Raw genomic sequence first — 14,501 nt, forward strand, 5'->3', positions numbered from 1 at the left:
TTTGAGCAAAGAAAAGTTTGAAAGGAAAGAGAGTTCTGACGTCTCCGTTCACTCTCGGCTGGTCGCCCTGTCCTCACAGGTGAAGGGCAGAGCAGTGAAGATCAGACCAAAGACCAAGGACTGGCTGAAGGGTTGGCAGGAGGAGATCATCCGAAAGCGGGATAGCATGGCCTCCATGTCTCCAACCGCCAATTCCTGTTTGCTGGAGGAGAACTTTGACTTCACAAGCTTGGACTATGAGTCAGAGGGTGAGTATGGTCCCTACAAGACTTCTTTGGTGACTGTGGCGAGGCGGGCAGGCCAGACGTTCCGGCAGCCAGCATGAGATTTTCAAGACCCCCTTCTAATGCCCTGTCCGTAAAGGTTACCGAGGGTCCTTGAAGTGCAAGCGTGCTCGCCCACGTGGCAAGCTGGGCAGTGTGCGTGTCTAGGGGTGATGCGGGAACTGGTAGCTGAGACCCACGGCCATCCCGAATTACACTGAAAACAGTGGCTTTGAGGCTGTCAGTGCTGTGGCCTCGGTCCCGTGTCCCGGTGTGAATGGAATCGGGGTCCCGTACCTGCTGACCCAGGCCTGGGGCAGGCGTCCTGATGCTGAGCCACAAGCCCGGGTGTTGAAACAGACCCACTGCCGAGAGACTGTGCCAGTCACCCTAATTGTGTGCTGTGACGTTTCCTTCCCCAAGGGGACATTCTCGAAGATGACGAAGACTACTTGGTGGATGAGCTAAGTCAGCCTGTGGTCTCAGACGGTGAGACGGCAGGGGACTACCTCTCCGAAGCCCCCAGCTGCACAGCAGCGGTGCCTGCCGACACGTCACCTGCACTCACTAAAAAGACGCGGCACCCGACCTACAAAGGTAGCTTGGCCCTCGCATTGAGTTCGTCCTTTCCCTCAGCAGCAGGGCATTGAACGATGCCACCAATCAAGTGCCCACACCCACGAAAGGGCTAAAACAAACAAACAGGTCATAGCAAGTGGTGGAAACTGGGCCCTGGGCCTGTATCCAGCTACCACCACACTGATTTTCTCTAGTGCTTTTTATTTTTATTTTATTTTATTTTATTTTATTTTATTTTATTTTATTTTATTTTATTTTATTTTATTTTATTTTAATTTTATTTTATTTTAATTTTATTTATTTTTTTACAACTGGTACCCTTATAACACACCAGATTCATGTTAATTCCCGTTTCCTCTGTATGTTTAAATGGCCACAGCTCTAAACTGGTTTTACGTTTGTAATTTCGTTTCTCCTCTCCAAAACTTTCCTGTTTCAATCCCGTAAGAGACATAGGCATTTCTTTTTACTGAAGTATAATTGACCGCAAAGAAAGTATAGTTGACAGATGACGTTATATTGGTTTCGGGCGAACAACATGGTGACTCAGTAATTCCGTACATTCCGCAATAGTTGCACAGTGAGTGCAGTTACCGTCTGTCACTGTGTGTTAAAGCAATGTTATTGACTATATTCCCTATGCTATACTTCTCATCTCTGTGACTGACTTATTTTATAAGCGGAAGTTTGTACCTCTTAATCCCCTTCACCTATTTCGCCCGTTCCCCACCCCCCCACCCCCACCGCCGAGTCAATCACTGGTTTCGTAATGTATGAGTCAGTTTCTGGGGGGTTTTCTTTTGCTGTTGTTTGTCTGTTTTGTCTTTTAGATTCCACATATAAGTGAAATCATATGGTATTTGTCTTTTTATGTGTGATTTATTTCACTTAGCGAGATGCTCTCTAGGTCCATACGGTATCTAGGTCCTGAGTGCTGGTGTATGGTTACACTTACATGTTATTGCACACTAACACGATAATTAGCATCATTCTGTCATTTTAGACTGAAGCAGAGAGGGACTGGAAGTCCTCCAGATTGAACTGCAAACCCCTAGGTTATATAGTGTAATGGCCCTTTTGAGTAAGTTTAAAAACCCTCTGGTGTTACATGAGCTGGGAAGTAGGGTAGTTCATGTTCCAGCCTCAGACTGTCAGGAGTATCACCCACAGCCACAAGTGCCTTCTAGCTGTCGGTCACTGTACCTCCCGCACTGGAAGACCACTGTGCCCGGCAGGTCCAGGACCCTAGCAGGTGTCAGGACCCTGTAAGCTGGGACTGAGAATACAGAACGGGGTGAAAGTGAATTGAGATGCCTCCCGGGGAAGATAATTTGCCAAGAGAGGTGCAGACACCCCAAAGCCCCTTTGATTGTACAGTAGCCCCAAAGTTGGTTAGTAGCCTGCCTGCATTGAACCATCAGAAGCTTTTAAACTTCCAGGCTGCTGAGCCCCATCACGGAGCTGTGGATTTGGCAGGGGTGGGCTGGGACCCTGGAAATCTGGCATCTCATCAAGCTCCCCGGGTGACTGAGCACACAGCTGGGTTTGGGGTCTGCTGCCCAATACGGAGGCAGCAGACTTTGTCCATGCATCGAGGTGGTTCTATGCACCCCACATCCGGAGGGCTCCTGCCCTGGAGCCAAAGTGGCTGAAGGGATGTGCTCTTCACACAGGAAATGGTCCCTTTCTTCAGGGGTGGCCGTCATTTAGGAAGCCTCCCAAGGGGAGGGCATGTATGAGCATAAAGGCCTCTTTGAATGAAAAATTAGCAGAGCAGGGGAGCCTGGGCGGCTCAGTCAGTTAAGCGTCCAACTTCAGCTCAGGTCGTGATTCCACAGTGCGTGAATTCAAGCCTCGCGTTGGGCTCTGTGCTGACAGCTCAGAGCCTGGAGCCTCCTTTGGATGTTGTGTCTCCCTCTCTCTCGGCCCCTCTCCTGCTCATGCTCTGTCTCTGTCTCTCAAAAATAAATAAGCATTTAAAAAATTTAAAAAAAAATTAGAGCAGCATGGCGCCTTGTGGGCATCGAGAGGGCCTATCCTCAACGCTGTGGGTGATCAGGCATTCCCATTAGAAGGAGAAACCCTGCTTCTCCCCAGCACCAACCTCAAACAGCCATGAGTTTGAGCTGTTGGAAATGTGAGGGGTGGAATGTCTAGGCCAAAATGAAGTTAACTGGGCTGTGTTGTAGTGTGGGAAAGAAGATCTGAAAGTGTCCTGAACTTATGTTAATAAATATATATGTAATAAAACCAAAGCAGTCACCTCCTCACGCCCCTCCTAGTCCTCAAAGGTTATTTGCAGGACAAGCCAGGAGGGTGAACGCCTGTGAGGTAGCTGGCGGCGGGCTATGGGACTTGGAACTTGATGGGTGAGCAGGGATTCTCCGTACGAGGAGCTCGTCACAGGATGGCAGAGAGCGTGGTCAGCTTCCCAAACAGCTGTCCTGTGTTCGAGTGAGGAACTAAAACCGAGGGGCTCTGGTCTTCCGATGGTCTCCTCTAGTCTGTGTGAGAGCCTCCTTTGTTTTTCCAGAAGGAAACACACCTACACTTGGAAATATTTCCGTGTCCCTCACGTCTGGACGAGAAGTCTTGTCCACGGTTCCTATCTCATGTTCCACGCAGGCATTGGGTGGCCCTCCCTCCCCTGCCCCTCGCGCCAGCAGAGAGGGGTCCCCTGTCCTCGGGAGGCCCTCCTGCACAATCAGCTCGGCACAGACCCGAGTCTGAGCCCCGACTCCCCTCACCCGCATTCCGCCGTGTCCTCCAGATGATGCTGACCTGGCGGAGCTCACGCAGGAGCTGGAAGCAGTCGGGGATTTCCGCCACCGTTCTCCAAGCAGGTCTCTGTCGGTTCCCACTAGGCCTCGGCCACCTCACCCACCGCAGAGACCCCCCCCTCCAAGTAAGACTTTGCTGCTTTCGGCTTACACCGTGCCTGCTGGGAATAACCGCCTGTGGCCTGCTACTCAGCACCTCCCTCTGAGTCCGCTGCTGCCTCACCCGGGTCCCCAGCGCCTTCCCCGCCTCAGGCCCCTTTCTGTCTTGGTGTCAGAGATGGTCGTGTTTCTCGTGGGAAACTATGTGAATCTTTGACAAAGCTGTTCACTCTCCTGTAGCTGCGGTTCGCTTTAAGGAGCTTTCTGTTTGAGACAGTGGAGAATGGAAAGTTGAGGCGACCACTGAGCGAGGACCTTCCAGCACCTTCCTCCTCACTCCTGCAGAAGCGGCCTTCTGTCCGCGCCTGCTGCCTGCCCTCTCCCTGCTTCCCAGGGTTCCAGTAAGCCCAGACGCCCAACCCTCCAGGCGACCTCAGGGCCGCCTCAAACCGGGCGTCCTGTCTTCTGCAGACCCAGGCCTGTGGCCTCCAGCATCCGGCCACCTGAGGACAGGCCCTTCCCCGTGAGCCCCAGGAAAGTGCACCTCTTCCTGCTCCCCCAGAACCAGTGCTTGGCCCTCAAGCTTTTCCTCAACAACCTGCAAAGATATTTGTGGTGTGCTTTTGAGCACCTTCTGTTTTACCTCTACTGTTTACTTCTCTCCTCACCCCAAACGTGTCACAGTCAGACACCGGGATTTTCCTCAGGCTTTACTTTCCATTTAGGTTTACCTTGGCTTACGTCGCAAGAGTGATGGATGGTGAGCCAGAAGCACATGACTTTTTATGTGTATTCTTTACTTTTCTGAGTTAACACTCAGAGAATAAAATACTACATAAATAAAATTTAGGTCATATTGTGGAAATTTTACCAAAATAGATAAATACAGAACTTTTAAAAATTCACTTGGCTGTCTACAGATAACAATTGTTAATCACAATGTTTCCAGCCTTTTTCTAAATATATGTATCTATACCTACATACAGTTATTTATTTTTTTACAAAATTGGCGGCCATTTTTTGTCTTTCGTCTAATGTCTATGTCATTGAACATTCTAAAACATGATTTCTGAATGACCATAAGTGCAATTTAATCCATTTATTCCTCTGCTTTGGGTTTTTGTTTTTGTTTTTTAGATTTTTGTCCACAAACCACTTTTAAAACTGAGTCCTAATAACTGCAGTGTGTTTTAAACCACTTAAAAATGAATTGGCTTTTATATCAGATTTGAATCCACCCCCCCCCCCGCCAGGATGTTAGATTAAAATTTGTGTTCAAATAATATTTCTCCAGAGAATAGTCACAAACTGCTTGAGAATCAAAGGAGAAAGTTAGTATCGACTCTGCGAACGCCCACCAGCCCCCCGGGCTCGGACCCTTCGAACGTGTGTGGTTGGCCTGGCTCCCAGCTCGCTGGGACATGGCTCCAAAGCAGCCAGTGACCTCACTGAGATGGGGACTCTGCCTGGTTGGTTTTCACAGCTGGTTTAATGGTGAAAAAGTCGGCTTCGGACGTGTCCATCTCCTCTGGCACCCACGGGCAGTACTCGATTTTGCAGACGGCAAAACTTCTGCCAGGAGCGCCCCAGCACGCAGTGAGTTCTTTCAGGTTCTGCTCAAAGCAAAGTGGGCCAGCGTTCCAAACCCCAGGGGTCTGCGCCGTGGCTCACCTCCAGCCCCTGAGATCAGGCAGGATCACCTCTTCAGTGAATATACAGACTAGTATCTCTTTACCCTCTGCCTGACAGCTCTTTCCCAAACCCATAGTTTAGGTCTTTTATAGGGTTTTCATATGGTTGTAAGAGGGCTAGAGAGAAAATCACGTTTGACGAAAAAAATCCCACGTGTCCCTGTGTGGTGGGACTGTTCCCAGACCCCTCTGCTTCTCTCCCTTCCGAGGCTTGACTTGGACCTTGGTGTGTGTAGACAAGTGCTTGATAGAAGGCAAAATAGGAGAAATTCTGATCAGTTGTCTTGAGAGAAGAGGTAATGGGGCCTCAATTTCGCGGTAAGGGAATGCTAGTGATAACAACAGGGAGGATTGTAGAGGTGGAAAGTTCTAGAAGATAGCAGTGAGCTGCGTAGGAACACAGTAGGTGGAGGTCAGAGGAATAGAGCACGGGAGGTGAAGCCGGGGTGCTGGGTGGAGGCAGGCTGTGCCAGGAGGGTGCGGCGGCTGGGCCAGATGTCCCCTGTGACGGCAGGGGAGGGAACGAACAGCTAGGCCTCAGCAGTTGATGGTAGTGAAGGCAGGCCGTCAGTGGCAACCCAGAGGTTTGGGTGAAGAGGCAGCAAGGGCACTTTTGAGAAAACGTGGAAGGTGTGTCAATTGTGCTGAGCTGCCGAAAAAGTGGCCTCTGATGATGCTTTCTGGCTTTTGCCTGGTTAGCAAAGCAGACGGTGGTTTAGCCGCATTGCCAAGACCTGTAACCATCCGGTTGGGGACAGGAGGTCAGGTCTGAGTATTACTGCATTCGTCTCAGAGTACTCCGGGGGGACAGAGGCTTGAGGGATGCGGTCTGGATCGGAGTTTGCGTCTTAACCACCATCTGACGGAGCCCACGCTTGTGAACAGATCAGCAGGCAGGGATCAGACCAGGTGAGTCTGTTTGCCTGCCTGTGTTAACATTGCTTTTCTTCTTGACTCTTTCCTGAAGCCCAAAGCCAGGACGGGGATAAGTAAACCCTACAATGTCAAGCAGATCAAAACTACCAATGCCCAGGAGGCAGAAGCAGCCATCCGATGTCTCCTGGAAGCGAGAGGGGGTGAGTGGTCCGCTGGGGTTCTGCTTCTGGTCTTTTCTTTGCCTCTTCCTACTACAAGGGACCTAGAAGAGAAAGTAACTTCCTTCTTTCTGGAGGCAGTATTAAATGGAAACACCCTTTAGCAACATTTGATAAAACTGAACTGCTAAATTTTATTATCCATTTAAAATTACGTATTTATTTATTTGGTTTATTATTTATTTGGTTTCGGCTCAGGTCATGATCCCAGGGTCATGGGATCAGGCCCATGTCAGGCTCTGCACTGAGCATGGAGGCTGCTTGGGATTCTCTCTGTCTCTTTCTGCCCTCTCCCCTGCTGGTGTTTTCTCTCTCTCTCAAGTAACAATAATAATAATAAATAATTGTACAGATGTAACCAACCACCCACCCACATGACCATCAACTGATGAGTGGGTAAGATGTAGTGTAACCATATAGTGGAATATTATTCAGCGTTAAAAAGCACTCATACAGGGGCACCTGGGTGGCTCAGTCGGTTGGGTGGCGGACCGGCTCAGGTCATGATCTTGCAGTCTGCGGGTTCGAGCCCCGCATCGGGCTCCATGCTGACAAGCTTGGAGCCTGGAGCCTGCTTTGAATTCTGTGTCTCCCTCTCTCTCTGCTCCTTCCCCATTCGCACTCTCTCTCTTTCTTTCAAAAATGAATAAATGTTAAAAAAAAAATTGTAGAAAAAAGCACTCATATATATGCTTTATCATGGGTACATCTTAACAATATTCTGCTGAGGGAAAGAAGCTAAACACAAAAGGCTTTATATTGTATGATTCCATTTATACAAAGTGTCCAGAATAGGCAAATCTACTCAGACAGAAACATACTAGTTGTTTCCAGGGGCTGGGAGGGGAGAAGGGGGGGGGGGCAACTGCTAATGGGGACAGGGTTCCTTTTTGCGGTAATGAGAATGTTCTGGAAAGATAGTGGTGGTAGTTGTACAATTCTAGGAATATACTTAAAAAACCACTAAACTGTGTTCTTAAAAAGGGTGAATTTCATGGCATGTGAATTATATCTCAGTAAAGCTACTTTTTTTAATGGTTTTTTGTTTGTTTGTTTGTTTGTTTTGTTTTGAGAGAGAGGAAGGGGCAGAGAGAGAGGGAGACAGAGGATCCGAAGTAGGCTCTGTGCTGAGAGCAGAGCCCAGTGCAGGGCTCGAACCCACGAACTGTGAGATCGTGACTTGTGCTGAAGTTGGATGCTTAACTGACTGAGCCACCTGGGCACCCCAATAAAGCTTTTTAAAGAAGTTTTTTATGAATGTGGTGGTTAGGAGAGGTTTGAGGTTCGAAATCTACCCAGGATCCCAACTTGACATTTCCTTGGTCGTGGGCCCTGCAGAGATTTTGAGAAGTTTCAGATTACCTCCCCTGAGAGAAACACACGTACACATAAAACTTTGTGTATAATGCCTGGGCCTCACTGATCCCCCCCGTGAAGACCAATCCGTGTCGAGAAGGTGAACATGAGAAGCTGGGGGCTAAACCTAGCTGGTTGGTCCTGACATCCCCCCAAAGATTTTGCTTTGGTTGTTTTTAGAACAAAAAGGAAACACATCACCTGAGTAAATTAGCATTAGCGTGTAGCAGACCGTCTGGCTATTAAATCATGCCGCGCACTGCCCTGTCCTGCCCGCGTCACCATCCATACGACCGTATGTTTCAGGCATCCCAGGAGAAGCCGTAAATGCCACAGCCCTGAGGAACCAAGGGACTTCCAAACCAGAGCCCCCAGTAGCGGTGGCCCCGCTCCTGCCCCGTCGGCCTGCACCCAGGGTTCCTGCCATCAAGAAGCCAACCTTGAGGAGGACCGGAAAGGTAAGAACCCGGAGTGAAGTCCCTTATTCCCGAGTAGCTCCAGCTTCTGCTTAGAGGATTCCCAGACACGGCCCCGTCCGTGAGAAACTGCTTGGCCGTCGCTTCCTCCTTCGTATCCCCGCCGCGTCGTTGGCTCTAGCCGAGCAGAAAAGCCAGGAATCTGTCACTGCCATGGAGCAGCTTGGAGGTGTCGCGCTTCCCAATCGTTCCGTCTGAGCCCCCAGATGGAGCCGCCGTGGGATGCGCTTCTCCAAGTGCTCCTGTGTTTCCCGCTCATGTATATCTGGTCGCACACGTACACACTTGATTTGCGCCAGAAAACCGACAGGGGGTTCCTGGATTAGCGGTGTCGACGAGCTCGTGGGCGGCTCGGACGCTGGGGCTTCGACGGCTTCTCTTGCCACTTTTCTTGCAGATTGTTTTTTGCTCTCGCTCTCAAGCTTCTCAGCCTCGCTTGCTGCTTCAAAGACATGAGTTTGTCAGGACAGTCGCAGCCCAAAGACTGGCACCTGTAGAGACATCTGGATCTTCCGTTTGATCCCACTGTTCTAGTAACGGGACCCTCGGTAATCCCTTGGCTGGTCATTACAGGGTGACCGCTGCCTTTCCACCTGTGGAAAGTGTGCGTTGTGGCTTTGACGCTTGCTCTGTGTGTCCAGCATCCGTCTGCCTCTCCATCTGCGAGTCACACGTGTCCATCTGCCGGGTCTCCTTAGGGAGCAGACCTCTTTCCTCTTCCTCCTTTCCCCTGTCCCTGTTCTGTCTTGTCTCTGGGAAGCCAGGGCAGAAATGGATTCATTTTCTCAGGCCACTGCACAGGGCTTACAGTAAAAGGCTGGTGGAGAAGGGGTGGTTTTTGCAGTTTGTTTTCTAGAGAGCCAGAGGACATGCTGATGCTGACGGTACAAACGGCCCCCGCAGTACGGAAGCTTCCTTTGGCTGCGTGCAGTTCTGCGATCGTTTTGAATTGGGGCCAAGGAAGTGACACTCCCGTGCAAAAATTTCCATCTTCCGTATTTAAAAATCAAAGGCTTGGGGCGCCTGGGTGGTTCAGTCGGTTAAGCATCTGACTTCGGCTCAGGTCATGATCTCACAGTCCGTGGGTTCGAGCCCTGTGTCGGGCTCTGTGCTGACTACTCAGAGCCTGGAGCCTGTTTCAGATTCTGTGTCTCCCTCTCTCTCTGACCTTCCCCCGTTCATGCTCTGTCTCTCTCTGTCGCAAAAATAAATAAACTTAAAAAAAAAATTTTAAAATCAAAGGCTTAAGGAGCAAGCCAATCCATTAGCCTTTTGGTGAGCTGCACACTGTAAGGGAGGTTCCTTCAGCCTAGCATGATACACACTGAATTTTCAAAGCTGTGGCCTCAGAAAAGATCGGGGCTTTTTTTTGTTTTTTGGTTTTTTTTTTTTTTTTTGGAGGTTTGCTTTTAATCAAGGAAGAGCATAATCCCGTTTCTAAGGTAACAGGAAAAAAAAAAACCCAAAAAACTTGTGTCAAAATAGTCACTGTGTGGCCCTGGTGTTAAAGCTTCCACTCCTGTTTTGTTGGACCTCCTGGTACTTCATACGTGTTTCTCCTGTGCCCTTTTGTATCTGGTTACATTTGCGCACCCCGGACATTCTCAAATCTTGAATTTGCTGGAATGTCATCTCGGCCCCATCCCTGCTCCCCTGCAGACAGCGTCTGGGTGCTGATTCCTGCTCCCCCAGCGCTGGCCTCTTACTGACTTACACTCTCCGTCCTGCCTTTTCTCAGCCTGAGTCACCGGAAGAACAGTGTGGGCAACAGTCTGTCCATTTCACAATCGGGCCCCCAGAGACCAGCCTCGAAACCCCTCCTCTAGCAGCCGTCCCTCCTGTTCCCAAACCGAGAACACTTCAGCCCAGGAAGGGGACTGACAGGAAGGCAAGTGGGGGGAAGCCGGTGCCCAACGACGCCCCTCCCGCGGCCGGAGCCACCCCGCCACCCCCTCTGGAGGTGCTGCCCCCCGCGCCGCAGGCGCCCCCGAGGAGGAAGAAGTCCGCCCCCGCAGCCTTCCACCTGCAGGTGCTGCAGAGCAACAGCCAGCTTCTCCAGAGCCTCACCTGTAGCAGCAGTGACTGTCCCCCCGCACCCCGGCCTGACCAGGGTGTGCTCTTTCCACAACCGGCTCATCCTGGCCCCTTGTCTGCTGCTGGTGCCCAAGCGGATGGTACCAAGGAGACACAGCCAGAGGCGGCCTCCCTTCTTGGTGATTACCAGGATCCTTTCTGGAACCTTCTCCATGACACTCACCTGTTGAAGAATGCCTGGCTTTCCAAGAACTCTGACCCACTGGACCCCGGGACTGGGAGCCTTGGAAGAGCACACACAGCCTCGCTGCAAATCAGCGCCTCAGCGGCCGACAACCTGCCACCGGAGCACGGGCCGAACGACTTGGGTCACTGGATGACAATCAGTGACAAGGACAAGAGGACCGTGCTGCAGGTGTTTGACCCGCTGGCAGAAACATGAGCAGGAGGCATGGACCACAGCTCTTTCCGAGAACGTGTGCCTTCTTCCCTCTGGCATCTCTTTCCAGGGCACAGCCCCCACCTTGGCCTCACCCTCCCGGGTCAAAAGAGACCTCTATTTAAAGGCACAGTTGTCCTTCTGTCACTCTTGTGTCTCTTATTCAATAAGATAATTATTCAGCCACCAAGATACGTTTTATTCCAGACGTGTGCATTTTAGTTTCCTAGAATCTGGTTAGATTCAGCGTGTAGACTTGAGGAAAGAGAATCTAGCTGATAATGTCCAAGAGTCTCTCTCTCATTGGATTTTAAATGGTTTTTCAATTTATGTGTGTACGTGGGTTTTTTAAATTTTTGTTTGTATCTTACAGATATTGGGAATAATTTTACGGTGAACCGCCTGAAGGTTGATCCATAAAACTAAAAGGTGTCTGGGACCATTAAGAGCTATATGCCTGGCCTGCTGATACGAGGTTACAAAAAATAGTAATAGTCATGGAAGCCCCCAATAGATCAACCAAATGAGTATACATTCCCGTGAGCCCTTGTGTTTACTTATATACGTGTAAACTGACCCTGATCACGTGAGAAATGGTGTCCCACACGGTTTTGGGTCTGAAGTATATCCCATTTGCTGAACCTGAGCTGAAGCCGGCTGCAGACTCCTTCCCGCATCATGTCTTGGATAGTGCCTGCCCCATAAAGCGCTACAGTCTTGAGCCCACGTGTACTAAACTGGTTTTTATACACTGACTCTTCCCTATGAGAGAAAACCTCACGGCCTCTTTCTCCTCTTACATTCCATACCAAGTAAAAGCACAAACCGTGAAAACCCATACCGGCACATGACATTGGTCCTCATTGTTGTATTATGAAGAATATTTATTTTAGCCTGTGCCTCCCTATATAAGAAACCCCAGGGCAGCATTTTTGGGTTTGCTTATCTGTCTGTTTATTAGGCTTATTGTTTTTGTCTATACATTTTTCTATACATTTGCAACACCACTTCTTGCCCTAGTCCATCATTTAGAAAGGTATCACCTAAATATTAGTTTACATTTTAAGAATAAGGTTATAAGGTGTAGAATCCATTTGCAGAGGATACTGTATTTTTGGTAACAAGAAATTCACTGGTGAAATGTTACTGTGCCACATACCATATTTAGGAGTTTTTAAGGCCCTGGAGTCCTACGGCAGTGATTCTGTGTTATCCCTAACGTGACCGGAGAATTCCTGCACTAAATGCTAATGGTTAGGATGGTGATAATCATCCTGCCTGGGGGGTAACCACTCTGTTTTTACCTCTAGGGTTTCAGAATTATTTCTCATTGCCACTATCGGGATACACTGCAGGTTATTTAAATTTGGCGCTCAAAACAAAAAGAAAACCACCACATTCATCGCATTTCATCTGAAAACCGATTAGAGAAAAAGGTATTAGTGACCCACAGAGATAAACTGAGAGTATATGTGATTGACCAGTGGTAAAAGATGATGTTTCCGGCCATAGCTGACGAGGACGTTTTCTGTAGTAAGTACTTCATATCCCGTTACGTCTCGTAAACACAAGTAAACAACATCATTCTTGAAGAGTTAGGGGGAGAAGGAACACAAGATCAGTAAGCGTCCCGGAGAAGTGAAATGATTTGCCGGGATCCACTTTGCTACTGAGGGTACGATTGGGAACGGAATCAAAGATTTCTTAATTCAAATGTTCTTTCCTCTGTCACCTCTTTTTCCCATCAAAAAGGAGGTGAATTTGAAAGCAGGTATGTGTATCACAGCAGTGACTTGCAGTGATGGAAATAGGCCTAATTTTAAGGTTTCTTCTTCTAGATGCAAGTAGCCATAAGTGGGACAGAGAACAGAATTTTAATTAAGAAAGGTGCTCATCACACAGGTGGCTCATAAGAGTCTGACATTAAGTATTAACACAGAATTATGTTGACCTCAGGACGCAGGTCACAAGAAAAATTATCAGTAGTTTAACATAAAGAATTGAACAAACATTATGTGATAAGAGGTGTTCAAATTTGGTGAACAACGTAGACTGAATTTTGAGGTGATCGTATAGGTAAGGTTCACACACCAATGTTCTCTTTAAAAAAAGGACAATTGGAATTGCCTTATTTATTTTTTAAATCAGTGCTTTGATAGTTTGTAGGTTCCCTAGGTTCACAGCAGAGTTGGTTGAATAATCTGGACAATGAGCAGCTGCCATCCTGGGGATTTCATCCTGTGGGTTTTTTATGTTTCGTCTTTCTCTGCTCCCATACAGGCCGTGCAGTTTCTTTCATTACTACTCTGTAAGACGGTCCAGTTCACTGCAGAGGATTTGAAGCACAGAACTTTATAATTCAATATTGTCTCTGTGACCCCAACATTATATTCCCTTTTCCAATGTAATTTTCTCCAACATCTTGCCTAATTTTAAAGTTTGTTCCAGTAAATGACTGAAATTAGGACATCTGCCCAAGCAATTCCTGTAAAAGTTTAAAGTTGTTGAAATTCAAGATACAATAAAATTTTCCTGATACGTAGAAGTACAAACAAAGTAATGCGTTAAAACATTCACTTTGTAATGAAGCAATTTTCTCAGAAAGCTGCAAAAATTATTTACTGGGTGACTAGTGATTAATAAAAACCCTGTAATGTTTATTTGAAGTGATAATTTGTACTGCAATTATAAAAATGCCTATTAAATATTTTGTTTTGTTTTTTAATTTGGCTTGTTTCTTTGCAGGTGTGGAGAGAACTATGGGATATTTTCTTTGGCTAGCCTATTCTGGATGAAATGTGATTACTGGTTATTCTTCTGAGTTTGGGTCTTGGTGCCTTTTTCAACCATCACATTACATTGAAAAAAACCTCAAATTCATAATATGGTTAAGAATTTATGACTTGAATGTTGCCAGCAGGGACCACTACAATAATATATGTAATAACCTCATGCTACATTATCTATAAGACTTGAGAGATACAAGAATTCTCTTCTTATAGGATTTCATAACAGCTTCCAAAACAGACTGCTAGGTTGATGTGAGTACGTTATTGTGTGGAAGCAGGAAAAAGGGAGCAAACTATGTTCTGTCCAGGTTTGTTCTTAGATAATTACCACACTAAATATAAATGTTTTCAGATGATTGTTGTGAACATAAAAATACTGACCATCTCAAAATAATAAAGTTGGCTAGTCTCTCCTGACCAGTAAGTTCGATATTGAATTCACTTAATCTGAACGCACAGCTCTGTGACTTGGATGGGCAGGAAGGAAACAGCTGGATACAATGGCTGCCTTTTCCAAGGTGGTGGAAGAGAGATTTGAAACTCACTGTCCTATAGGGCAAACTGTTTATGCCTGTATAATAACCTCTATCTCAGTGAGGTAGGAGAGTACAAATGATAGAAATAATTGTGAACAGAAGTCAAGGAATATTTGAGAGGAGAGGATTAGGAATTTGACAAATAGCAAAGTGGGTCTATGTACATGGAGAAGATGTTAGCTGATGGGAAAGCATTTCAGTGGACCGTAAATGACTGTTTAGGATATTATTCTGTGTATAACAGAAGTAGTGGGCAGCAGAACTATCTACATAAATCTGTGTGTTAGAGTGTTAGGATTGCAGGCTTTGTCTAGGCTAATAGCAAGTCTTCAAAGCATCTTGGAATATAGTTTATAAATGGAGTG

General features: G+C 47.5%; 1 protein-coding gene across 4 annotated transcripts in view; it reads left to right on the plus strand.

Moving 5' to 3' along the window:
• Positions 1–13,536, plus strand: part of SYNJ2 (synaptojanin 2) — a 104,993-nt gene extending 91,457 nt beyond the window's left edge. For 2 of the 4 annotated variants that reach the window (XM_023254528.2, XM_023254529.2), the window contains exons 21-27: positions 80–248; positions 687–860; positions 3,613–3,747; positions 5,205–5,317; positions 6,380–6,488; positions 8,169–8,320; positions 10,077–13,536. In XM_023254528.2, the coding sequence (XP_023110296.2) occupies positions 80–248; positions 687–860; positions 3,613–3,747; positions 5,205–5,317; positions 6,380–6,488; positions 8,169–8,320; positions 10,077–10,814 (1,590 nt within the window). In that variant the 3' untranslated portion in view covers positions 10,815–13,536. Of the gene's footprint in view, positions 1–79; positions 249–686; positions 861–3,612; positions 3,748–5,204; positions 5,318–6,379; positions 6,489–8,168; positions 8,321–8,735; positions 8,887–10,076 lie in introns of all 4 variants that reach the window. The other 2 variants (XM_023254531.2, XM_023254530.2) reach the window with 2 other exon arrangements.
• The last annotated feature ends 965 nt before the right edge of the window (positions 13,537–14,501 follow it).

This window comes from Felis catus, chromosome B2 (genome assembly GCF_018350175.1).
Source record: "Felis catus isolate Fca126 chromosome B2, F.catus_Fca126_mat1.0, whole genome shotgun sequence".
Taxonomy (NCBI): Eukaryota; Metazoa; Chordata; class Mammalia; order Carnivora; family Felidae; genus Felis; species Felis catus.